The sequence below is a fragment of the Aotus nancymaae genome, unplaced genomic scaffold, assembly GCF_030222135.1.
Source record: "Aotus nancymaae isolate 86718 unplaced genomic scaffold, 86718_ANA_hifiasm-v0.15.2.pri h1tg000063l, whole genome shotgun sequence".
NCBI lineage: Eukaryota > Metazoa > Chordata > Mammalia > Primates > Aotidae > Aotus > Aotus nancymaae.
In genome coordinates this window covers 1707471-1731729 of record NW_026988477.1, presented here as the reverse complement: position 1 = coordinate 1731729, position 24259 = coordinate 1707471, and the positions used below count along the sequence as shown (strand labels likewise).

Sequence of the window (24259 nt, the reverse complement as noted above, 5' to 3'; positions counted from 1 at the left end):
GGCTGGCATGAGGGCCAGTGGCCACCCTGCTTCACGAGCATCTGGTGGATGGGGCCCGGCTGGCGATCTAGCCTTTGTGACACCCACCCCATAAAATGCTGTCTCTCCCACAGGGCCTCCGGGAAGGTCTGTGGCATGACGCATCCTCGCTGGAAGCCCCAATCCTGCTGCTACAGGGCTCCCATGTAGGGCCTCAGCCCTATGGGGTCGTGGGGTGTCCCCTATAGCTGTGCTGAGGCGCAGGATCCAGGAAGTAAAGCGACAGGACACAGGACTGGAAAAGACAGCTGGGCTCGGGGGACCACGCCCCCTATGAGCAGAGACAGGCGAGGCCCTGAACATCCCGAAGCATCCGTATTTATTAGGTACAAGGCAGGGGGAAGGGTTGTGAGGGCATCTATAGGCTTAATGGTAGGACATACATAATCATATGAGTAGTAGGCGAGGGGACCACCCCATTATGTCACCTGGGAAGAGCGGTGGGCCGTGAGCAGTAGTAGAGGGCTGTGTACAGAAAAGGGGTCCACCCCCATTAGGTCACCGAGGCAAGGAGGTGGGCTGTGTGCAACAGGTGTCATGCACAACACTTCTTATCTGGAGCTGGAGACTTCAAAGGGTTTCTAATAGAAGGATACTGTCAGCCAATGCAGTGGGAGCTGACAGACTTGTGCTCTTCTCTTAAGATATTTACGGGAGGATGATTTGAGCTAGCGCAGAAGCGAGAAAAGACTGCCAGGGTGTACAGCCGCCGTGACTGGTCACACCAGAGGGGTTCTTCTCCCTCGGTTACTTCCAGGATCCCAGGCCTGAGGCCGACTTTCCACAGGAACTGGATGCAAGGTGCTACAACTCCTTTATCAGGAGGAGAGGCTCCTGCTCCAAGCCTGCCATACAGCGTGTGCCCTTTCAGGCAGGGACGCCACCGCCTGGATCTTTGGTTCTCGTTCTGGTCTGACTGTTTTCCCATGTACGGCTTCTGTTCTGTGACTCCTCTAGGCATTCCTCCTACTACAGACTACTGTATGGTTATATGGAAGGATTCTATAAATCAGCACCAAATGTGTCCATACAGCTCCGACTATAATACCTGTATGATTATATGGAACTCAATGTGCTAGATCTAAGCACTAAGGGTGACTGCATAAGCTACATATACGTAAGCAGTAAGTTATACTTCAGGCACTAGTGGTTCTGACTATAAACTAACACACGATTACATATGCAGGATTATATAAACAACTGCGTAATAACACCATAAACTAAGATATTCCTCAGGCACTGATTGTGCCCGGGGTTACACAGCTCTCCCTCCTCGGGCCCGTGTGGGGGTCACCCACACCCCCAGAGCTGCCTGCACACTCAGAAGCTGACTCCGGCACCTTCCAACCACAGCACCATCTCAAGTCAGCCGACAGCACAGTCCAGAACCTGCTTTCACCGACCGGCAGGAGCGGGAGACGCACGGGGCTGGGCAGCAGGACCGCTCCGCAGGGCCTCCTGGAAAGCTCTGACCTTCACCTGTGGCTGAGGCCAGGGGTCTAGTGGTTCAGACGCCTTGTTTGAAAATTCAACCACATGATCTGAAAGAACGACCCAACGCTGGAATCCAATCACGTCCATCACGTGTGAGTCCGTGCTCAGGCCCGGGCAGCCACGGTCTGAGTCTGCCCTGACCCCGAGGGCTGGGGGCCTGGAGAGCACCTTCCAGCACGAGGCGCCGGTCAGGGCGGGAGCAGGTGAGCTATGGAAGGCTGAGGTGTTCTCCAAGGCCTGGCTAAGTCAGCAGAGGAGACAGTGGGGTGAACTGCAGAATTTATTTAAATAAGAGCTAGCAGTTGCAACAGGAGGAAAACAAACTTGTTAACAAACATCTATAGGAAAATGGTAAAAAGGCGTTTCATGCGTGTGGCCTTCCTCTTGTGGGAGGCGGCCAGAAAGGCAGCTGGGACCTCATACAAACCCGGGCAGGCTCTGCTCATACAAAATTCCCAAATTATCAACCGCACTGTACAAAATGCTGCTTGAAAATGTTCATCAGAACCCCCAGACAGCGTCACAGCACGGAATGCATGGTCTTGGTCCCCAGGTCCTGGGGGGAGGACACCAGCGGCCACCCCCCACACTCAGGCCAGGACTGCAGAGACCACCCGCTGGGGCCGCAAGAGTGAGCTGGGAGCCAGATGGAGCCCTGGGTGCCAGCGGAAGGCACAGGTCCCTGCCCAGGCGGCCACCTCTGAGGCTCACGGAGTGTTTCTTCTACTTAGGAAATCACGGACGATCAACTGTAGTTACCTTACAGCTGCTGTTCTGAGACGAGAAGGAAAACACTGATGACAGAACTGCTCTTCTGGTGTTTGGTAATTCCTTAAAATGACTGGCTTTTATGACAATGTCTTCCAGAGCTCATTAGAATCTATAAAATTGCAGGGATTTCACCAAGGGCTGCACAGAAACTCCTGGGCAACTCAGCCAGGGGCTGCTCCCGCTGCGGCGGCCAGAACTGGCCAAGGGCACGACGCTGGCACCTCGCTCACGATAAACACTTTACTCTGGGTGGAGCACGCGTATTTAAGGGTGATCTTGGGCTTACACACAGCTGAAAACACCCAGGGGTCCTCAAGAGTCCTCCTCGTCTTTAATCTCCGAAATTCTGTCTATAGATTTAAGGATTTCAATGACAAGATTCAGCGTCTCAGCTCCGGAAACCAGTTGCCTGAAAGCAAGCACAGCTATCAGGATGGGCAGCAGCTACTCCGCAGCAATGGGCTTGGTTGGGGTGGGGGAGAAAGGGGAGGGGTTGGGGGAGAGAAAGGGGAGGGGTTCTGGGGAGAAAGGGGAGGGGTTCTGGGGAGAAAGGAGAGGGGTTCTGAGGGGGAGAAAGGGGAAGCATTCTGGGGAGAAATTGGAGGGGTTCCGGGAGGAGAAAGGAGAGAGGTTCTGAGGGGGAGAAAGGGGAAGCATTCTGGGGAGAAATTGGAGGGGTTCCGGGGGGAGAAAGGAGAGAGGTTCCAGGGAGAGAAAGGGGAGGGGTTTGGGGAGAAAGAGGAGGGGTTCTGGGGAGAAAGGAGAGGGGTTCTGAGGGGGAGAAAGGGGAAGCATTCTGGGGAGAAATTGGAGGGGTTCCGGGAGGAGAAAGGAGAGAGGTTCCAGGGAGAGAAAGGGGAGGGGTTCTGGGGAGAAAGAGGAGGGGTTCTGGGGAGAAAGGGGAGGGGCTCCAGGGGGGAACAGCAAGTTTTCACTTCCTGTGAGGAGACCCATACCTGAATTCACAGGAGAACGGGCTCCCCTGTCCACAGGAAGCGCTCTGGGGGGTCCAACACCACCCTGCAGAGCTCAGCCCAGTGGGTAGACACTCACCACTGTCACAGTGACGGTGGCTGGCGTGTCCTCAGTCAGGCACAGTAGTGAGGGCCTTCTGGGAATTTGCCTTTTCAACAGGAGGGAAACTCCCACCACACGCTTTGCTCAGAGCTTTAGTCGCGGGTGGCAGAGCCGGCAATCAATTCCGGGTGGTATTATCGTCTGTACCTCCCAGCTGGGATTGGACACTGGCCAGCAGGTCAGAAAGTCTGTGGTCTGCTCACACAGTGACCCAGAGAGCGAACAGACCACTGAGCACGCGCCCCTCCTGGCGGCTCCCTGGTCCGCCAGCCATGGTTCCGTCAGCCTGGACCCCCACCCCGGACCACTGATGGCCACTCCAATCTCATCCCATTCTCTGCCAAGCTTCCCAGCCCCTCCGGACACTCACTTGATGGAAGCCTGTGCGCCACTCACCACCCCTCGGAGGTTCTGCAAAGCTACGTCGGCGTTCTGCTTCACCACCATCAGGCTGGCGCCCTGGCCGCACCGCAGGGCTTCGTTCTCTCGCTGGAAGTTGGACACCTGTGCCTGGGGGGAAGGTGAAGGCTGAGCAGAGCGCATCTCCGAGGCCATCCAGCTGAAAGTGCACCACGTGGTGAGGTGGGGACTTGCCCATGGGGGCCGGGCACACTCAGGATCAATGCTATGGCCTAACTGGGGGCTTGCCTCTGGGACTGGGGACCTAACAGCTTCCCCTTCACTCCAGTATAAGCCCAGCACCCGACTACAGAAACAGGGACTCCGGCTGGTGGACGCCCCGTGCCAGATCCCAAACTCCCAACAGAGATCCAGCGCTCCCTCTGCTCCAGGTCCCGATGGGAAGTGGGTGCTGTCCCCCTGTCCCCGTCTTAAGTCCTTTATCTGCCTGGACACGGGAAATCCCAGCAGAAGGTCTTTCACGTTTCTTCTCGAATTCCTATCTACGTGACTCCACAAATCAAAGGCAAACACTGAGGTCCTTTAATTACCTGAAGCAAATTTACTTCCTGTTTCAGTTTCATGACGTGGTTTTCTGCCTTTACAGCCCGTTTCTGTTACAAGAACAAAAAGGCATCACTGACGTCCTCACGTCCATACAGGACATGGGCCCCACCCAGGGAGCAGGAGGCCACCCACTGTGGCTGTGGCCCTTCCCAGTCTCTGCCCCTCCCGGTCCTGCCCCTACTCTGAGACCACTCACGGGAGGGGCTCACCCTGCAGCGCCCGTGCTCCGCCCTCACTCCCCACCGATGGCCCCCCAGGCCGGCTGGGACACAGCGGGACAGCCACACCAAGGGACGCTGGTCACCGAGAGCCACACAGCCCCGCTCCCAAGGGCAGTCTGCACCGGATCCACAGCACCCGCCCGGCTGCTGAGAACAGCACTCTCTCGGGAGCTTTCCTGGCCCGCCCCGCTCGCCCCGATTCAGAGAAAGACGCCCGTACGGTCATCAGCTCCAGGTTCTGCTCCACCTGCTGAACCACTGACTCCAGGTCATGGTAGTCACTTTCCTCCTTGATCATTTTTGCTTCTAATTTCCGCTCAAGTGTCCTCACCCTTGTTAAAGAAAAACCCGAGTTGTTAATTTCTGTGGCTACTTTAAAGAGTACCACAAAAGGATACCTCACTAGCCAAATAAAACCCGCTAAGAGCCTGTGACAGACGGGCCTCAGACACAGAGGCGGGCAGCGGCGTCCTCAGGCCTGGAGCTGCAGCCAGCTACGAGGCAGGCGTGCAGGGAGGGGCTCTCACACCTCTGCTGCCCCAGTAAGGAGGCTGGTGGCTTTTTGTTTTGGCCAGGCATGGTGGCTCACACCTGTAATTCCAACACTTTAGGAGGCTGAGGCGGGTGGATTGCTTGAGCCCAGGAATTTGAGACTGGCCTGGGCAACACAGTGAGACCCTATCTCTACAAAAATAAAATTAAAAAATTAGGTAGGTGTGGTGGCGAACGCCTGTAGCCCCAGCTACTTGGGAGGCTGAGATGGGAGGATTGCTGGAGCCGAGGAGGTCAAAGCTGCAGTGAGCTGTGATTGCACCACTGCACTCGAGCCTGGGTGACACAGCAACACCCTGTCTCAAAAGAAAGAAAATTTTATGCAGAACACGGAAATGTGTTTCATGCTGAACATTTTAATACACTAAAAGCCAGATCCAGTTTGATTCTGATTACTTCATCATCATTTAAAAATGGATTTCCCAGGGGGCTGAGGCAGAAGAATCGCTTGAACCCAGGAGGTGATGCTGCAGTGAGCCGAGATCGTGCCACTGCACTCCAGCCTGGATGAGAGCGCAAAACTCCTTATCAAAAAACAAACAAACAAAAAACGGACTTCCCTGTGTGTTAGATGTTGTGAACTGCACTCCTAACTAAAAGCTTACATACATTTCTGTTTGAGCTTCAGAGAAGCTCTGAACCTCATTCAGCTTTCTTCTCAGCTTAGAATTTTCATCTTTCAGCTGTGGAGAAAGAACATCCCTATTAGAGATCGGCATGTCTCACTCAAAAGCGGGTATGCGTCTGTGGTCTGACTCGAGAGCCTCCTGATACTGAGACGCCGGGGTCAGTGCAGCGTCAACCTGCAGCACACCGCACAGGAACACCACGGGTGGAGGGAGAGCTCTTTAAAGACCTGCGGTCACAGATGCCAATTCATTTGACTCAGAGGCCAGGCTTGGTGGCTCATGCCTGTAATCCCAGCACTCAGGGAGGCTGAGGCGGTGGATCACCTGAGGTCAGGAGTTCAGGACCAGCCTGGCCAGCATGATGAAACCCTGTCTCTACTAAAAATACAAAAATTAGCTGGGCGTGGTGGTAGGTGCCTGTAGTCCCAGCTACTCGGGAAGCTGAGGCAGGAGAATCACTTGAACCTGGGAGGCAGAGGTTGCAGTGAGCCGAGATCGCGCCATTGCACTCCAGCTTGAGCAAGAGGGTGAGACGCTGTCTCAAACAAAAAATTGTTTTGCTCAGAGCTTACCACCTTTTAGGTGATTATGACTTTTAAAACATGTTTCTCCTCTTAGAATCCTTAACAAGCTGTCCCTGAGCTGGCGGCTGGAGCCAGCCTTTCCCGAGGGCACAGCCCGTTAGGTGCTCAGCGGCATCCAGTTCACAGCTGCTGCCTCACCAGTCCTCGTTAGCCGCTTCTACTCCCACGTGTAACCAAAGGCAAAGGAGAGGGAAAGCGAACGGGAGACAGCAGGCTGTGACACGAGTCGTCTTCTCCTGGGACTCAAACCAGGCCACCCAGGAAGCAGGGCAGCTCCAGGCTCTCTCCGGAGAAGCTCGCTCAGCCAGGCCCTGAGCCGGGGTGCCGCAAAGCTCACTTACTGCTTCGTAACTTATCTGCAGCGTCCGTAGGTGCCTGTCCCCCAAAGACTCTCCACGAGCCGCAAAGTCTGCGCTGGGACTCCCTGCTGGAGAGGCCGGAGACAGTCGGGAATCGGCGTCACTCAATGCCCAAGGGGGCGGAGACTCGGGCCCTGCCAGCTCCGCTGGGGTGGAGAGAAAGGAAAGGTGCGTGCTGCAGGGCGATGCACCGGCAGGGACCCTCTCGGGGTGAGTCTGCTCCATGGCGGACGGCAGGTAGGCCCCACTCCATCCGGTGTCCTCGTCCTCGTCCTCCTCCTCGTCCAGGAGGTCACCAACCCCTGTTGGGTCTTCGAAAAACGGCTGCTGATACCCCAAGCCATACCCCCTGGTTTGGGAGGCTGGGGAGCTGTGGTCGAGTCCCAGTGAATGCCTCGAGGCTTCCTAAAAAAAACAACGGAGGCCATGCTTCTGACTCTGAAGCCACGTGCCTTCCTGTCTCTGGGTTCTGCCTCGGAACATGGAGAAAGGCCCCATCTCGTCTACTGGAAGGAGCCCAGCAGCTTCTGAGCCCAGAGCTGCTCCCAGCAGTGCCGCTGCCCTGCCCTGCCACACTCTCGCACGATCTCCTCCAAAGGAGGCTGCAGGCCAGAACGGACCAGCCCCACAAGGCTGCTTCTGTCTCAAGCCATCGCCAACAACACTGTGGATTTACCTTTGCGTAGATTCTGCTGGCCGGGTCCTCTTTTGACAGGCTGAGGTTCTTGGTCTTTAGAAACTCTTTAAAGGAAAACGGATTTGCCTCTTCAAGATCTTCAAATTCGTCATCTGAAACAACAGACGTCGCAAATGTATAAAGCTACTGGAGAGTGCTGAAAGGGAACCTGCCTGTCCCCCTCTTTCCAGAGCCCGGCCACATGTGAGGTGGGGTGGCCACGTGAATCTTCCTCCCATGATTCAGGCAGCCCTGGGAATCACGAGGGCGACTGGAGGTGGACAGTGACATGGATGTGCGTCTGCATTTGAAATCCCCTTCCACCCCTCAGCCCCTGCTCTGACGCTCTGCTGACCACAAGAACCCTCTGGGGAGCTGTGAGGCGACCCAGGCTGCTCCACTGCACGCACGCACGGAGTTCAGTGGTGCTGGTGCAACCTGTGCTGGGAGCTCAAAGCTCCGTAGGGAAACCAGGGCTCCTCAACCCTCTTCCCGACTCTTCTACCTAGGTAACACGGGTAACGCCCGCCTTCCCACTCTACAGGGACCGGAGCAGCCACACTTGGCCCTCCCAGCTGAGACCCATGTGAAGCTGGCTCCTGTGGTCCCAGCCCCCGAGATGGGACTTCTCTGCTCCCTGACGTCCCCCCGCTCAGGTTCTTCTGCCCGTGCACCTCGCTTCTATTTTAGGGTCAAGACTGAACCCTTGAAATCCCACCCCTACCTGCTCTATGGGGCTCCAGATACACCACAGATCCTGTCACATCGACATCCCGCCACCAGACACGGGCCTTGCACTGTGTTGGATGGAGACAGGAAGAGAGGTTTCTGAACTACTCTACTTCCAAAACGTGTCTGATGGGCTCCTGATGGGCTTTGCTTAGAACATTTCCCCTTTCCATAGCCAAAATCTGCAAAGAAACAGTCATCCACCATGATGGTGGGAAGTCTTTATGACCTCACTATTTTTTTTTTTTTTTTTTTTTTTTGCACGTGGAGTCTCCACTACAGTGGTTCTCACAGCCTAGGGAACTTTAAAAAACACAAGCCCCCGGACTTGTGACCCTGGAGATGGTCTGACTCGCACAGACTGGCCCTGGTGTCTGTGATCTGAAAGAGGCTCCCCGTAGGTTCTGAAGCCCAACTGGGGCGAGTGTGTCCTCCTGCCTCGTGACACCCCCGAATGTCCTCAGACCCTGGCACAAACACTCCTGCACACCCCGGGCACCCAGCAGCACTTCTTGCGTAGAACGGGGATGAACCAGACCTGGCCACTGCCCAGCTGGGGAGGCAGACGGACTGCTCCAACTGGGTTTCCAATCACGCCCAGTGGGTGAAGACACCCCCACTCTAGCTCCACGAGGAAAGCGGGCGGACTCCTGTGCTTCCCTGGGCACTGACCATCCTGTATCGGAACTGTCTGGGGGGAGGTCTCCCCGCAACCAGACCGTGAGCTCCTCTCAGCGGGACTCCTCCGCCTTTGAATTCCGAGTGCCTGGCGCGCAGTGAGCGCCGTGCTCACTGTCGGGTCAATGGACGAACTCCGGTTGCAGCGGAGGTGCCACGGGTGGCGCGGGAACTGGAGGCGTCCCCGGGGCCGGCGCCCTCGTCTCTCACCTGTGTCTCCCACGGAAGCCAGCACCGGGCCGGGCACATAGCACAGAAAGGCCGGCCGAATGCCGAAGAAGGGGGAGTCCGGGTCCCTGCCATGGGGGCGCTCACAGTCTAGCTGGGGGAGGCAAGACCGGCGCTCAAAGAACGCTGGAACTGGAAGCAACGATAACGGCGACTTTACTGCGTGCCGGGGCGGCCGCGCCCACCCCGACCGCTGGACTCGGCCCCTGCCCCGCTCACCGTCGGGAATGACGAGGCTCCGGGCGCGGGACAGCGGGGTGGCGCCCGAGCGGCGCAGGTAGCCTGACATCGCCGCGGGCCCGGCGGGGCTGCACCTGCCTAGCCCGGCAGCGGCGGCTCCATGGCCCTGACTCTGCCCGGGCCGCGGCCCCCGTTGCTCGCCCCCTTCGCCCGCCACTCGGCCGCCGCCGCTCCTCCGAGCCTCTCGCCGCCGCTTCCGCTCCTAGCACCGGAAGCGCGCGCCCGAACGCCCAGCGCCGTCGTCGAAGGGGCGGGGCGCCACGGGCGGAAGCGGAAGTGACGACAGAAGCAGGGGGCGGAAACAACATGGCGGCTGTGGTGCTGGCGGCGACGCGGTTTCTGCGGTGCTCGGGTTCTTGGGGCCGCACGCGGTTGAGGTGAGCCAGAGGCGAGTCGTGCTTCGGCCTGGGGCCGGGGCGGCTCGAGTCTTTCTGGATGCTCCGTCTTTGGTTTCCATAGAAGACACGGCGTACGTCGAACGGGCTTCCACTTGGGGACACTGTCGTCGTCCCCGAGGCGACGGGAGCCGTGCCCTGTCTTGGGCCTCGAGCCCGGGCGCGCAGTCCCCTCTCTCGCTCCTCTCCCGGGTCCTCTCCCTCCCTCACCTCCCGGGCCGACGGGCCTTGTCCTAGGCCCTGTCTCGTCTCTGCCCCTTCGCTTCTCCTGCGGCGTGCTCCCTCTGGAGGCTGAGCCCGCGGGGGCCCAGCTCTGTTAGACCCGCAGGGTTCTGGCACCAGAATCCAGGCTCTCGTTTGCGGCGCTCTGTCCGCTGCTCTGTTGATCCCTGACGTTTAAGGACCCTTTCCGTCCCCACCGCTCCTCCCTCCCAAGTGGCCGGGCCTGCCTTTCCCCACGCTGGAACTTTCTTCCGGCAGTACAGACATCGCCCCTCCCCACACAACGAGCGGTTTTTCAGGGGTGCAGAGGTGCTGCCCCCAGGAGATGGATACAGCCAGGAGCGTGAACAAAATATCGGCAATTGTGCAAATGCTTTGGAGTAAACAAGCAGCCTTTAGTGATAGAAAATAACAGGAAAGGCCGGGAGCGGTGGCTCACGCCTGTAATCCTTGCACTTGTGGGACACTGTGGCGGACGGATCACTAGATGAAGGGGTCGAGACCATCCTGGCCAACATGGCGAAATCCCGTCTCTACTAAAAATACAAAAATTATCTGGGTGTGGTGGCACGCACCTGTAGTCCAGCTACTCGGGAGGCTGAGGCGGGAGAATCGCTTGAACCCGGGAGGTGCAGGTTTCTTTGAGCTGAGATCGTGCCACTGAACTTCCAGCCTGGAGACAGAGCTAGACTCCGTCTCAAAAAAAAGAAAAGAACAGGAAAGAGTAGACTGATGAGGGTAGCCCTCTCTCAAGGTGACATTTAAGGGAAGAGATGAAGAATGGAAGAAGGGGTAGGCATGGGCAAAGGACAGGGCCTGGAACAGTGAAGATGGTTTGGGGGTGATGAGTCAAATGTATTCCAGGAATTGACAGAAGAATCAGTTGACCATGACCTGTAAAGTCTGGGGGGGTTCAGGAGATGAGTGTGGAGAGGGAGACAGAGGCCACGTCACACCCCGCCTTTGGACTAGGGTAATAAGGGGTACAGCTTCTATCTAAGACCTCAGGGATGCTGTTGGAGGGCTTTATGTGTACAGACTGCACTTTTGGAGCGCGTTGCCGTTAATAAACCTTGTTTTACAGAGATAGCAACTAAGACCCAAAGGGTGGAACCAGCTTGTTCCAGGTCTTGTGGCTGAGCCTGTCTCTGTTGTCAGCCTCTGCTGTCTTCCAAAGTCTGTAGAAATAAGTCCTTTAGAAAGGCAGATGTTCACTTTCTTTTTTTTTTTTGAAACGGAGTTTCGCTCTTGTTACCCAGGCTGGAGTGCAATGGCGCGATCTCGGCTCACCGCAACCTCCGCCTCCTGGGTTCAGGCGATTCTCCTGCCTCAGCCTCCTGAGTAGCTGGGATTACAGGCACATGCCGCGATGCCCAGCGAATTTTTTGTATTTTTAGTAGAGACGGGGTTTCACCATGTTGACCAGGATGGTCTCGATCTCTTAACCTCATGATCCACCCGCCTCGGCCTCCCAAAGTGCTGGGATTACAGGCGTGAGCCACCGCGCCCGGCCGTCAGATGTTCACTTTCAAGGCAGACAAAACAAAACTAACTTCACCTGAGAGGGCATCACCGGTTTGTGGGCCCAAGCCTGCTGTGACTGGGCCGCTTTCTCTGTTTCAGGTTTGGGCCTCCTGCGCATAGACGGTTTAGCAGTGGTGGTGCCTATCCCAGCATCCCCCTCTCTTCTCCCTTACCTGGAGTACCCAAGCCTGTTTTTGCTACAGTTGATGGACAGGAAAAGTTTGAAACCAAAGTCACCACATTGGATAATGGGCTTCGCGTGGCATCTCAAAATAAGTTTGGACAGTTTTGTACAGTAGGAAGTAAGTGGTGTCGTGGTGCTGTGGGTGTCCCGCTGTTTGAACATGCACAGGCTTTAGTGACTGTCGGTTAGCGTGTCAATTGTGCACTGTACCCTGAGTGGAAACGAAGTGTATGATTTCATACATGTCGACCTCCACATACACTGCGAAACCGTCAGCAGCACAGTTACACTCATGTAATTAAGTCTCATCATATCATGTTGAAATTTTAAAATGTTTCTCTTGATAAATCTTATTCTGAATATCTGATTTAACCTGTCAATTTTCTTTTTACTACTAGTTCTTATTAATTCAGGATCAAGATATGAAGCAAAATATCTTAGTGGAATTGCTCACTTTTTGGAAAAATTGGCATTTTCGGTCAGTGTCCAGTTTTGTAATTTTTTAGACTATACTTTTGAAGGATGTTTGAAGTTTTTCTTCTTTTAATGGTTATTTTAATAAACTATTAAATTGCTAAATTAATGCTAATAAAAGACTTAAGTTAAAAGATAATTTTTGTGTGTGTGTTTTGAAAGCAAAAGTGAATTTTTAAAATAATTACGTTTTAGGGACAGCCTGGATTGCTTACTTACGTCTTCTTATTTTTACTAGTCTACTGCTCGATTTGACAGCAAAGACGAAATTCTCCTTACGTTGGAAAAGCATGGGGGTATCTGTGACTGCCAGACATCAAGGTACACCATCTTTTACTTACAAATTGATTTCGTGTCTGTATGAACTGACCTCAGAGGGTCAGATTCCCTCTGAGCCCCTCCCATCGGAGAGACTGTGGAGATTCATGGGGAGAAGTTAGCCCCATCCTGGATGGAGAGGTGGCTGGACAGTGCTTACACAGAGAAGCACAGTCCCCAGGAACCCATCTCACCCCCGTCATTTGATCTGGGCTGTTGGCTGCATGCCAGGGATGTAGAGCCAGCTCTGTTCCCAGGTAGAGCAGGGGGCCTTGCATACGTACTGCACCCAGTAGCCAAGGGTGGTAGGAGCCAGGAGGATGAGCAGCTGACTTGGTCTGGAGTTGGAAGGGAATCATAGAAAATGCAGGATTGGGCCGGTTCTGAAGGAGTTTGCTAGACACTGTGGGCACAAGGCATTCCCAACCAGGAGACAGCAGGGGCCAAGGCTCCGAGCTGGGGAGGTGCTGGCTGCTTGGTGGAGGGAGGGCGGTGTTGCCTGGAGCATGGCGGAGTGGTCTTGGCATGCCAGGTGAGAGGAGCTTGTTCAGAAAGCGCTGGGCGATGTGAGATGGGTGGATACAGGTCACAGATTTTTTAAATGGTTATTTAAGTTTGAATGCTAAAAGAACTACACATAAAAGACACGTGGCCGGGCACAGTGGCTCACTCCTGTAATCCCAGCGCTTTGGGAGGTCGAGGCAGGGGGATCACGAGGTCAAGAGATGGAGACCATCCTGGCCAACATGGTGAAACCCCATCTCTACTAAAAATACAAAAATTAGCCAGTCGTGGTGGCATGCGCCTGTGGTCCCAGCTACTCCGGAGGCTGAGGCGGAAGAATCGCTTGAACCCAGGAGGCGGAGGTTGCAGTGAGCCAAGATTGCGCCACTGCACTCCAGCCTGGTGACAGAGCACGGCTCCGTCTCAAAAGAAAAATTAAAAAAAAAAAACGTGTTAAATGCTAAGAATTAAGTTAGCTTGAAGATAGCATACGTTCTAAAACAAGGCTTCTTGATATCCACGCCCCCCCGAGATGAACACCTTCTCCGGCCAGGTGGCCGGTGTCCTGACTCAGACCCAGCCCCTCGCCCTCAGCTCAGGCTTTTGTTCCTGCCATTCTCCCCACGGGGGCCGGGGTCACTGCGACTGGCTCCTCTTCAGAGGCACTGGTGACCGCATCCTGCCTCCCACGCTCCCTCTTCTTTGTGGCTGTTGTGTCTGTTCTGCATGTTCTCACTTGATCACACTTGATCTCAGATCACCCCATGATTCTGTGCCTGCTCCACGGACCAGCTCTGTGCGCTTCTGACTGCAGTGTCTCGTGCAGTGAGCAGATGTTAACACAGAAGCTCCGACGAGCCAGCCATTGCTGTCCCTCGAGCCGTCCGAGGCCGGGCGTGTTTCCACACTGACCAGTGGGATTCGTTCAGTAAACGGGAGGCTGGGATGAAACACTTCACCTTTTGAGAGAGACTGCAGTTAGAAAAAGCTCTTTCAGAAGTGGCTCCATTTTGACTGAAGCTGTGTGTAGCTGTGAGTCCTGCCTCCCAAGCATTTATACCTTAAGACAGGAAAAGGGAAAGGAGAAAATGTCTATTGGTCCCCAACAAAAGGGTAGGAAATGCCCCCTGGCATGCCAGGCCCGAATATCTCCCGCCTGTTCAGCAGAGTGTGAGCTCAGGACCCAGTGTTATCGGCTAATTTTTTCTTCCAGAGACACTACCATGTATGCTGTGTCTGCTGACAGCAAAGGCCTGGACACGGTGGTCGGCTTGCTGGCTGACGTGGTTCTGCAGCCCCGGCTCACAGGTGTGGATCCCAGCCGCTGGCATTTGAGGTGGGCCTGGACGTAGGGAAGACCAGAAAGGCTTGTGGAAGCACTGCAGGTGTGAGGAAGAGTCTGTGTTATTGGAGCTTTAGGCCGACACAGAGCGACAGTGAGATCCTTGAGAAACAGGGCTGGGGCCGGGCACGGTGGCTCACACCTGGAATCTCAGGACTTTGGGAGACAGACAGGTAGATCGCTTGAGCCCAGGAATTTGAGACCAGCCTGGGCAACATGGAGAAACCCTGTCTCAACAAAAGAGATAAAAGAATTTACTGGGCGTGGTTGCTTATACTCGTCCCAGCTACTCAGGAGGCTGAGGCAGGAGAATTACCTGAACCCAGGAGCGAGGTTGCACTCCAGCCTGAGCGACAGAGTGAGACTGTGTCTCCAAAATGGCTCACGCCTGTAATCCCAGCACTTTGGGAGGCCGAGGCAGGTGGATCACGAGGTCAAGAGATCGAGACCATCCTGGCCAACATGGTGAAACCCCATCTCTACTAAAAAATACAAAAAATTAGCTGGGCGTGGTGGCACGTGCCTGTAATCCCAGCTACTCAGGAGGCTGAGGCAAGAGAATTGCCTGAACCCAGGAGGCGGAGGTTGCAGTGAGCTGAGATCGCGCCATTGCACTGCAACCTGGGTAACAAGAGCGAAACTCCGTCTCAAAAAAAAGAAAAAAACAAGACGCACAGACAGATGTCAGGGGTGCTGGGATTACAGGCGTCTGCCACCACGCCCGGCTAATTTTTGTATTTTTAGTAGAGATGGAGTTTCACAGTGTTGGCTAGACTGGTCTTGAACTCTTGACTTCAGGTAATCCACCCGTCTTAGCCTCCCAAAGTGCTGGGATTACAGGCGTGAGCCACCGTCCCGGCGTGTGCCACCGTCCCCGGCGTGAGCCACCGTCCCCGGCGTGAGCCACTGTCCCCGGCGTGTGCCACCGTCCCCGGCGTGTGCCACCGTCCCCGGCGTGAGCCACCGTCCCCGGCGTGTGCCTCTCTTTCTAAGCACCTCGGTGTCTGCCCTTGTGTCCTTATAGCAGCACTTGGGATGGACAGGTCAGCGTCCTCAGTGCTTTTCACCAGCAGGGAAGCCAGACCTTACTTAGCAGGCCCACGTGGTTGCCTCGTGGCTGAGGTGGGATGAGAGGCCTAGGCCCCAGCCCCCCAGCTCCTGCTCCCCATGGCAGCCCCCCTGACTCATACAAGCACCCAGCCTGCCCCTAGGTGAAGGCAGAGTGACTGCCAGCAGCCACCAACAAGCAACACTCAGCCCAGTGCGCAGGCTCTGGGTCACTGCTGTGTTCATCCTCTGCGCCTGTGCAGACTGAGCCCTCGTCTGTGGGTCTCTTGCAGATGAAGAGGTGGAGATGACGCGGATGGCGGTCCAGTTTGAGCTGGAGGACCTGAACATGCGGCCCGACCCGGAGCCCCTCCTCACCGAGATGATTCACGAGGTAAAACATCAAGCTGGCGGACGCCCCCGCATCCCGATCAGTGGCAGCGGGCGGTGGGGAGGGGCTGCGTTGCCTCGTTCCTCTTGTCCTTGCAGGTTATGGGTGTGCACAGAACGGTTCAGTTTTTGTTTTTTGAGCTGAGATCTCTCCATATTGCCTACACTGGTCTCGCACTCCTGGGCTCAGCTCAGGTGATCCGGCTGCCTCTGCCTTCCAGGTATCTGGGATTGTAGGCATGGGCCACTGCGCCCAGCTTAGAACTTTCTTGTTGTTTCAGAGTTTTGTTCTTGTTGCCCGGGCTGGAATGCAGTGGCACAATCTCGGCTCCCTGCAAACTCCGCCTCTTGGACTCAAGCAATTCTCCTGCCTCAGCCTCCCAAGTAGCTGGGATTACAGGTGCCCGCCACCATGCCCGGCTGATTTTGTATTATTAGTAGAGACGGGGTTTCTCCCTGTTGGTCAGGCTGGTCTCAAACTCCCAACCTCCCGACCTCAGGTGATCCGCCCTCCACAGCTTCCCAAAATGCTGGGATTCAGGCATGAGCCACCGCGCCTGGCCCACTCTTGATTTCTGAGTCTGCTGTTTATGCAGCGTTTGTATTTTCCAATTCTTACAGTAACTAGATTTTTACTTCAGCTAATCTTGCAGTTTGTGTGAATTTTTATTCTCGAGAGACAGATGTTGCTGTTTTTATAAACACACAGCCGCTGTTGCCAAACTGTAACTAAAGCACCAGCTCGCATGGGATTTTCCCCGGGCCCGGCTGGAGCGGGCGGTGGTGCTGCTAGCCGGAGGAGCCTGTCACGCCGTCTCAGTCACCTGTGCCTGTGTCTTCCCCATTAGGCAGCTTACAGGGAGAACACAGTTGGCCTCCACCGTTTCTGCCCCGCAGAAAACGTAGCAAAGATGAGTCGAGAAGTGCTGCATTCCTACCTGAGGAACTACTATACCCCCGACCGCATGGTGCTGGCCGGCGTGGGCGTGGAGCACGAGCACCTGGTGGAGTGTGCCCGCAAGTACCTCCTGGGGGTTCAGCCGGCCTGGGGGAGCGTGGAGGCCGTGGACGTCGACAGATCCGTGGCCCAGTACACTGGGGGGATTGTCAAGGTGACGTGGCGGGAACATCTCACGGCCTCTGGTGGTAGATGCGTCCCCGGGCCCGTGGCGTGGCGTGCTTTGTTGATTCCGAGGGCAGCGGGTGTTGACTGCACGTGGGGCTTTGCTTGACCACGTACTGCAGTTCATAGCAGGGCATGGACCGTGTCCCCTGCTGAGGGTGCTTGCTCGCTGCTGGGCCTGAGTGCAGCGCCCCCCACCCCGCGTTCGTCCCTCAAGGGGGTGGATCTGCAGGGCGTGCATTGCATTTTTTTTTTTTTTTGAGATGGAGTTTCACTCTGTCACCCAGGCTGGAGTGCAGTGGTGTGATCTCAGCTCACTGAAACCTCCACCGGGTTCAAGCAATTCTCCTGCCTTAGCCTCCCGAGTAGCTGGGATTACAGGTGCCCATCACCACAGCCGATTAATTTTTCTGTTTTTAGTAGAGATGTGAGTTCACTATGTTGGCCAGGCTGGTCTCGAAATTCTGAGCTCATGATCCGCCTGCCTTGGCCTCCCAAAGTGCTGGGATTATAGGCGTGAGCCACTGAGCCCGGCTTGGTTTTTTTTTTTTTTGGAGATGGGTCCCACTCTGTTACGCAGGCTGGAGCACAGTGGTGCTATTGTAGTGGATTGCAGTCTCAGCTTCCCGAGCAAAGCAATCCTCCCACCTCAGCCTCCTGAGTAGCTAGGACTACAGGTGCACATCACCACATCCAGTTAATTTGGGGTTTTTTTTGAGACAAGTCTTGCTCTATTGCTTAGGCTGGAGTGCAGTGGTGCGATCTTGGCTCACTGCAGCCTCTGCCTCCCGGCCTCAAGCGAGCCTCCTGCCTCAGCCTCTGTGAGTAGCTGAGACTACAGGTGTGTGCCACCATGCTTAGCTAACTTTTGTATTTTTGGTAGAAATAAAGTTTCACCATGTTGCCCAGTGTGATCTTGAACTCCTGGATTCAAGTGATCTGCCCACTGTGACCTCCCAAAGTGCTAGGATTGTAGGCATGAGCCACCGTGCCCGGCTGGCATTGGATTCCTGTATAACTGCTCTGAATATGACTTGATCTGGGGTTTGCCAGTCCTCGCTGTCTCTCACATGGCGATGCTTGCTTGTTTTCTTGGTTACAGGTGGAAAGGGACATGTCCAGCATCAGCCTGGGGCCGACCCCCATCCCTGAGCTCACGCACATCATGGTCGGACTGGAGAGCTGCTCCTTCCTGGTGAGTCGTAGAGCTGGGTCCTGTGGCGTTCCTGACGCGGTGCGGGCTGCTCGGGCGGCTCAGCCATCTCTGCCCTCGTCCCGAGTCTGACGGTGCTCCTGATGCGCTGTGGGCTGCTCAGCTCTGTGCTCCGTCCCGCAGGAGGACGACTTCATCCCCTTCGCTGTGCTGAACATGATGATGGGGGGAGGCGGCTCCTTCTCAGCCGGCGGGCCCGGCAAGGGCATGTTCTCCAGGCTCTACCTGAACGTGCTCAACAGGTTGGTCACTCTCCCGCACCCTCAGGCCAGGCCAGGCGTGTGTGTGAACCGCGAGACCGCCTTCAATGATTCTCCCGTTTCCCGTGGCCTGAACTGGCGAGTCCTTTACCTCGCGTGACTCTTGTGTCCTCCCAGGCACCACTGGATGTATAACGCGACCTCCTATCACCACAGCTACGAGGACACTGGCCTCCTGTGCATCCATGCCAGTGCCGACCCGAGACAGGTGAGGGTTCCGCCTGCCACGTCCTCCAAGCAGCTGCCCTTCCCAACCTGGGCATCCCTGGCCTGACGGGTCAGCAGGCTGCTGGGCGCGCAGGCCACCCTCATGGTTTTGCCCTTCTTCGCAGGTTCGAGAGATGGTAGAAATCATCACAAAGGAGTTTATTTTAATGGGTGGAACTGTGGACGCGGTAAGTGAGGTGTGGCGCCGGTCCCAGGCATGCCCGTGGTGTCTGACAGGAGACAGCCGTGTCGTAGGAGTGGCCACCTGTGGGCCTGGTCCCCGAGCTTCAGGGCCAAGGTCCCGGCAGGGCAGGGCGGCCAAGGAAGCCCAGCCTGGGGCTGAGCTGCTCCACCTGGGAGCCCACTGGGGCTGTTCTTCCCTGAAAACAGACCAGTGCCCTCCCCCAGCACTGGGTCTACTTCCTCTTCCTCTGAGCCACTGTGTGAGTCATGGGACCGACCACGTGACCCTTTCGGCTTTGGAGTTTGGGGTCCTCCTCAGCCGCCCCTTCAAGATGCCTGTGGGGCGGGGAAGCAGCTCCCATGGGTGAGCTGCAGTGCTGGGTGTCTCCAGCCTTTCCTTGGCTCCATTTTAAGTTAGAAACTGTGTGTGTTTGCCAATTCTTTTCTTTTTGTGTTTTTTTTTTTTTTTTTTTTTTTTTTGAGATAGAGTCTTGCTCTGTCGCCGAGGCTGGAGTGCAGTAGCTTGATCTCGGCTCATGCAACCTCCACCTCCCAGGTTCAAGCAATTCTCCTGCCTCAGCACCCCCAGTAGCTGGGATTACAGGCACCACCACGCCCAGCTAATTTTTGTATTTTTAGTAGAGATGGGGTTTCACCTTGTTGGCCAGGCTGGTCTGGAACTCCTGACCTCAGGTGATCTGCCAGCCTCGACCTCCCAAGGTGCTGGGACCAAAGGCATGAGCCACCGCGCCTGCCTGTTTACTAATTGCTTAAGCTTAGTTTTTGATGTTTTATATGTTTGGAAAACTTGTTACTTCCTGGACCAGAACTGGTACAAATAAGTAAGTTTTTTTTTTGGAGACAGCCTCACTTTGTCTTCCAGGCTGGAGTGAGTGCAGTGGTGCGATCTCAGCTCACTGCAACCTCCGCCTCCCAGGTTCAGGTAATTCTCCTACCTCAGCCTCCTGAGTAGCTGGGATTACAGGTGTGTGTCACCACCCTTAGCTAATTTATTTTTTTTCCCCCTGAGATGGAGATTTGCTCTGTTGCCCAGGCTGGAGTGCAGTGGTGCCATCTCAGCTCACTACAGCCTCCGCCTCCTGGATTCAGGTGATTCTCCTACCTCAGCCTCCCAAGTAGCTGGGGTTACAGGCACATGCCACCACACGTGGCTAATTTTTGTATTTTTAGTAGAGACGGGGTTCCATGTTGGCCAGGCCGGTCTCGAACTCCTGACTTCAGGTGATCCACCCGCCTCGGCCTCTCAGGAAAAGAAGTGTTATTCAAGAACTAAAATTGTGTTTAAAACTACTCTTCAGTTCCACTAGTGCACTGCTAGAAACAGTCCTCTCTACTGCTGTGAAGTCAACTTGAAATATATTTAGGTATTTGCCTAAAGTTGAAAAAGACCCATCTAAATTAAAATTATTTTACTTAGAGAAAAAAAAGAATTATTTAAAAAAACGGTATAGAGGCCAGGTGCAGTGGCTCATGCCTGTAATCTCAGCACTTTGGCAGACCAAGGTGGGGGATCACTCAAGCCTGGGAGTTCAGGACTGGCCTGGGCAACATAGCGAGATCCCGTGTCTATTAAAAAATGTAGAATCTCCGAGGCCTGTCAGTTTTGGCGTGTGTTTCAGTGTGCTGGCTCCTGGATCTGCCAGCATGTCATTCTCAGCACCCCTGCCCGGGCCCTGAGACCGCAGCCTGCGACTCCTGCTCTCCCCGAGAACCTCTCGGGCGTTGCTGGACTCAGCTGCCTAGGCCCTGCGCCGGCGCGTCTGGGGAAGCCCCAGAAATGTGTTTCCTTTGTGTTCCCCGACTTCGCTGTGTGGCCACTTTGGGGTCCTGGTGTTTAGGAGGTCACTGTTTTGCCCTCTCCTGCTGCGTGTCACACAGTGAGAAGGAACTTGAGAGGCACGTTTCTCCCTTACTTCGGTTGTAGTAGAAGCCTGGTAACATGCAGCGCAGCCCTTCCCTAGAAAACCCAAAGGGGACACCGGCAGGGTTGCTTGTGACTTGGGCCTGGGACCCGGTACCCGGGGGGAGGCCCTTCCCTTTCTTATTTTCAGCTTTGGGCACAGAGATGGCCTTTTGCCATCGCTTGAGTGGGGATGGAAGGCCGCACGCGGTGGGTGTGCGCCCACCTCACCTGACCCTGGCCCCAGGTGGAGCTGGAGCGAGCCAAGACGCAGCTGACGTCCATGCTTATGATGAACCTGGAGTCCAGGCCCGTGATCTTCGAGGACGTGGGGAGGCAGGTGCTGGCCACTCGCTCCAGAAAGCTGCCGCACGAGCTGTGCTCGCTCATCCGTGAGTACCAGGGGCGCAGTGTGGGGCTGCCGCAGGCCTCGGCCCAGCTTGGGGGCCGTCTCGCGCTCCCGCAGGCAGTGGTGGGCCCATGCCGTGTCTCCCACACCCGGAAGCCGGGCCTTTGTCGCTTGTCCTCACCAGGGGTGAACGGGGCGGCCAAGGGCAGGCTGTGGTTTGCAGACCTGATCGCGCTTCTCGACCCCGCTGTGTACCTGCGGGCGCCTTGGCAGGAGAGCCCGCTCTGGGTGCCCCTGGGAGGGGCCGTCAGCACTGCCCTGAGTTGCTAAAGTTAGTGGTTAGTGGGTGAACGGGCTCGGTAGAGCACTGCCATGTTGTGTGAGGAGCAGCCGAGGCTCGGAATGGCGCTGTGCCGCGGTGGCTGCAGCAGGAGTCTCGGCCCCAGGTTTCTTAGGAGTGACTTTAGGAGGTCTGAACTTCCTCACGCTGTGTGCCAAGTCGTGTGTGCATGGGACTCTCCTGGGCCCCAGGCTCAAACCCCGGCACAGGCTGCTTAAGTTGGGGTGGCTCGGGCATACGGTGTCACCCGTGGGCATCTCCTGGCCAGGGTGGAGTCCTGCGGGGGACAGACCCTTGCCCCCCGCCACCATGGATCCTTGTCCTTCCCACTCAGGAGCTCCCACTGAGACCCTCCAGCAAGTGTGCAGAAAACAGACCCGCCTGGTCCCCATCACTCCTGTCCTGGGGTTCCTGGGTGCGGCCCTCCATCCCCCTGTCTGACTCCACCTTCTTTCCAGGCACCCCTCAGGGCTTGGGTTTTTTCCTGCAGACCCGTTGTAAAGTTAACTTATGAGACAAGGAGCTCGTTCTTCTCTGAACATAACTCCTTGGGTGGGTGCGTCCTGCATTTAAAAATTGTTTTTGTTGTTGACAGCCCTGCACTGTCACCCGGGCTGGAGTGCAATGGTGCAGTCTTGGCTCACTGCAACCTCCGCCTCCTGGGTTCAGGAGATTCTCCTGTCCCGATCTCCCGAGTAGCTGGGATTACAGGCACCCACCACCATGCCTGGCTAATTTTTTGTATTTTTACTAGAGACGGGGTTTCAGCATGTAGGCCAGGATGGTCTTGAACTCCTAACCTTGTGATCTGCCTACCTCTGCCTCCGAAAGTGCTGGGATTACAGGTGTGAGCCACCACACCCGGCCAAAAATTGTTTTAAATCATTGCCACATCCTCATTTAGTGAGAACTCACTTCTGTCACTTTTGGGCACACCCTTGGCCACAGCCAGTGGCTGCCTTTGGGCCCAGGAGCCCCCAGAAGCAGTGCAGGGTGAGTGAGTGGCGCAGACCAGCCCCCCCCATGCATTTAGTGACATCGCCTTGGCCTGGAGGCCGTGGCACGTTTGTCTGACGCACGTTTGCCTCTGCCCTAGGCAATGTGAAGCCAGAAGATGTGAAGAGAGTTGCTTCTAAGATGCTCCGAGGGAAACCGGCAGTGGCCGCCCTGGGCGACCTGACCGACCTGCCCACTTATGAGCACATCCAGACCGCCCTGTCCAGCAAGGATGGGCGCCTGCCGAGGACGTACCGGCTCTTCCGGTAGAGCTGCTGCCTGACCGGACGGACCCAGGAGCTGCCGCCAGAGCTGCCCTTTCCCACGCGTGTTAGTTTGGACACACATTTAGCGTAAGAAGCTGTCTGGTTATAGAAACAGCACGCTGTCGCCAGCGCACCCACACAGTGTGCGTTCCTTCAGAACCAAACGTGCCAGTCAGTGGGGTCAGTGTGCTCCCTGACCACTGCAAGCCGGGAAGCTGGTGAAGTGCTTAGCTGCCATCAGGAGGCCGGGTCGGCCGGGTCCCCGTCCTCAGGGGCTCTTGGCACGTGCCGCCCCGCAGGCTCCTTGAGAGGAGCTGGCCCTGAGCGGGGAAACAGCTAAAGCCAGCCTATCCGAGCCTCCCAGGGGCCGCCGGGTTCCTGTGCAGGGTACCAGGACTCACTGATAGACAGGACGAGGCAACGGCCCAGCCTGCTCCGAGGAGCCCGGTCTGCGTGTGCACGCCCGCTTCCCTGGTAATAAAGAGCTGGCATCTTTCTTAGCACCGTGTTTCCTTCTCGCTTGGGGAGGAGCGGGTCTTAAAGGCCGTCTGAATGGGCAGCTTTTCCAGGATGTAGACCTTCCTCCCCGAAAATCATCCACTCTCACCCAGTGTCGTGAAGCCTCTTCTCTCCTTGCGCGACGTGCACAGGGCGGAGTGACGGGGTGGCAGTGAGCGCAGCAAAACCTGCAGGTACTTTCCGGGTAGGAGCGCCCCCACGCCAAGGAGTGGCCACAGACGGTGTTTCTGGAGCCCTGGAAGGCCGCAGGGCTTAGGGAGGAGCTGCTACAGGGTAACTTTTCATGTGGTGTAAAAACTTGTAACGTGGTTCTCAGATGCCCATAGAAGCCGCGGAGGTGCCAAGGGGTGGTGGGGAGATGGGGCCTGGGAACCTGCATGGGCCGCCTTGGCCGGTTCCCATGCTGCCATGGTCCAGGGTGGCTTCCTGCACACGTGAGTCGTGGACCGCACAGAGCTGTGTGGCATCGTTTGTCAGGAGAACAGTCTCTGCTCCTGCTTTTGAGTAAGTAGCTGAGAAGCCTGGCCTCTTTGCAGGACAGATCGGGGAGGGAGTGGCCTCTTCCTGTACTCTGGCTATGGAAGTTTCTGTAATACCTGGTGCCTTTACAACACTCCAACAACGGGGACTGCTTGACTGCCCACGTGGGAAGCGTCAGCTTGCCGCCCACCTGGCGGGATTGGAGGGCCGGAGCCAGAGGACGGTGGAGTCTTGACAGTGGATTTTGTTAGAAACATCCTGCCGTTAACCACACCTAGGGCAGAAGAGCTCCTGGCAGCACACCGCCCCCGACGTTCACGGTGCAGCGAACACAGCTCCCATGCTGCGGGCGTCAGGCCTGGGGGTGAGCTGCTGAAGACTCCAGTGAAGCCGGGCCTGCCACAACAGAGACTGCGTGGCCCAAGGACATTCTAGAAACTGCCACCAGCTAGCCCTCCAGGTCTGCTGTTTTGGAAGCCGAGGCCACCTGCCACTCACAGCTGGCTCTCCCTCACCGCCGCCTCGGCCTCTGTGACCGCAGTCCGCACGCCTTCCTGCCACGCTCCTCCCAGTTTGCTTTTTCTTTGGAACTAAGGTGCACTTGAATTTGTTCGCACTCGGCTGCCTTTTCAGGACGGACATCTCCCCCAGGCAGGTCATTTGGTTCATTCTAGTATCCCTGCTGGTGGCTAGACTGTCTGGCTCGGAGCAGGGTGAGGAAAACACTTGCTGAAGGAAGGACTCAGGCAGAGCATGCTT

The 24259-nt window shown here is 56.2% G+C and overlaps 2 protein-coding genes across 8 annotated transcripts; one reads left to right on the top strand and one right to left on the bottom strand.

The window, feature by feature from the left end:
• Nucleotides 1-1800: 1800 nt before the first annotated feature.
• ENTR1 (endosome associated trafficking regulator 1) lies at nt 1801-9298 on the bottom strand. Of its 6 annotated transcripts, none has more exons than XR_010338700.1 (9): nt 9223-9298; nt 7369-7481; nt 6675-7097; nt 5730-5803; nt 4789-4900; nt 4332-4394; nt 3752-3940; nt 3358-3576; nt 2625-2713 (listed from the first exon to the last, which is right to left on the bottom strand). XR_010338700.1 is itself a non-coding variant. In XM_012445170.3 (8 exons), the coding sequence occupies exons 1-8, from the start codon at nt 9290-9292 to the stop codon at nt 2617-2619; spliced, it is 1092 nt and encodes a 363-aa protein (XP_012300593.2). In that variant the 5' UTR covers nt 9293-9298; the 3' UTR covers nt 1801-2616. The 6 variants fall into 6 exon arrangements, 3 of the variants coding, with proteins under 3 accessions (XP_012300593.2, XP_064222158.1, XP_064222159.1); XR_010338701.1 differs by having other exon boundaries at nt 3358-3548; XR_001106269.2 differs by having other exon boundaries at nt 3358-3548; nt 3752-3891.
• A 231-nt stretch (nt 9299-9529) lies between these two features.
• On the top strand, nt 9530-23001 carry PMPCA (peptidase, mitochondrial processing subunit alpha). 2 transcript variants are annotated; one of them, XM_012445168.2, is made up of 13 exons: nt 9530-9620; nt 11484-11686; nt 11967-12046; nt 12281-12363; nt 14078-14172; nt 15547-15647; nt 16492-16755; nt 17869-17961; nt 18103-18221; nt 18357-18447; nt 18572-18634; nt 20798-20942; nt 22336-23001. In XM_012445168.2, the coding sequence occupies exons 1-13, from the start codon at nt 9550-9552 to the stop codon at nt 22503-22505; spliced, it is 1578 nt and encodes a 525-aa protein (XP_012300591.2). In that variant the 5' UTR covers nt 9530-9549; the 3' UTR covers nt 22506-23001. The 2 variants fall into 2 exon arrangements, with proteins under 2 accessions (XP_012300591.2, XP_012300590.2); XM_012445167.3 differs by lacking the exon at nt 22336-23001 and having other exon boundaries at nt 20798-21229.
• The last annotated feature ends 1258 nt before the right edge of the window (nt 23002-24259 follow it).

Coding starts and splice junctions, on each gene's coding strand:
- ENTR1 (XM_012445170.3), bottom strand. CDS start 9,292: ATGTCAGGCTACCTGCGCCGCTCGGGCGCCACCCCGCTGTCCCGCGCC. Junction 7,482..9,222: donor GAGCCTCGTCATTCCCGACG/GTGAGCGGGGCA, acceptor CTGTTGTTTCAG/ATGACGAATTTGAAGATCTT. Junction 5,804..6,674: donor TGCAGATAAGTTACGAAGCA/GTAAGTGAGCTT, acceptor CTTTCTCCACAG/CTGAAAGATGAAAATTCTAA.
- PMPCA (XM_012445167.3), top strand. CDS start 9,550: ATGGCGGCTGTGGTGCTGGCGGCGACGCGGTTTCTGCGGTGCTCGGGT. Junction 18,448..18,571: donor CCAGTGCCGACCCGAGACAG/GTGAGGGTTCCG, acceptor CCTTCTTCGCAG/GTTCGAGAGATGGTAGAAAT. Junction 18,635..20,797: donor TGGGTGGAACTGTGGACGCG/GTAAGTGAGGTG, acceptor CCCTGGCCCCAG/GTGGAGCTGGAGCGAGCCAA.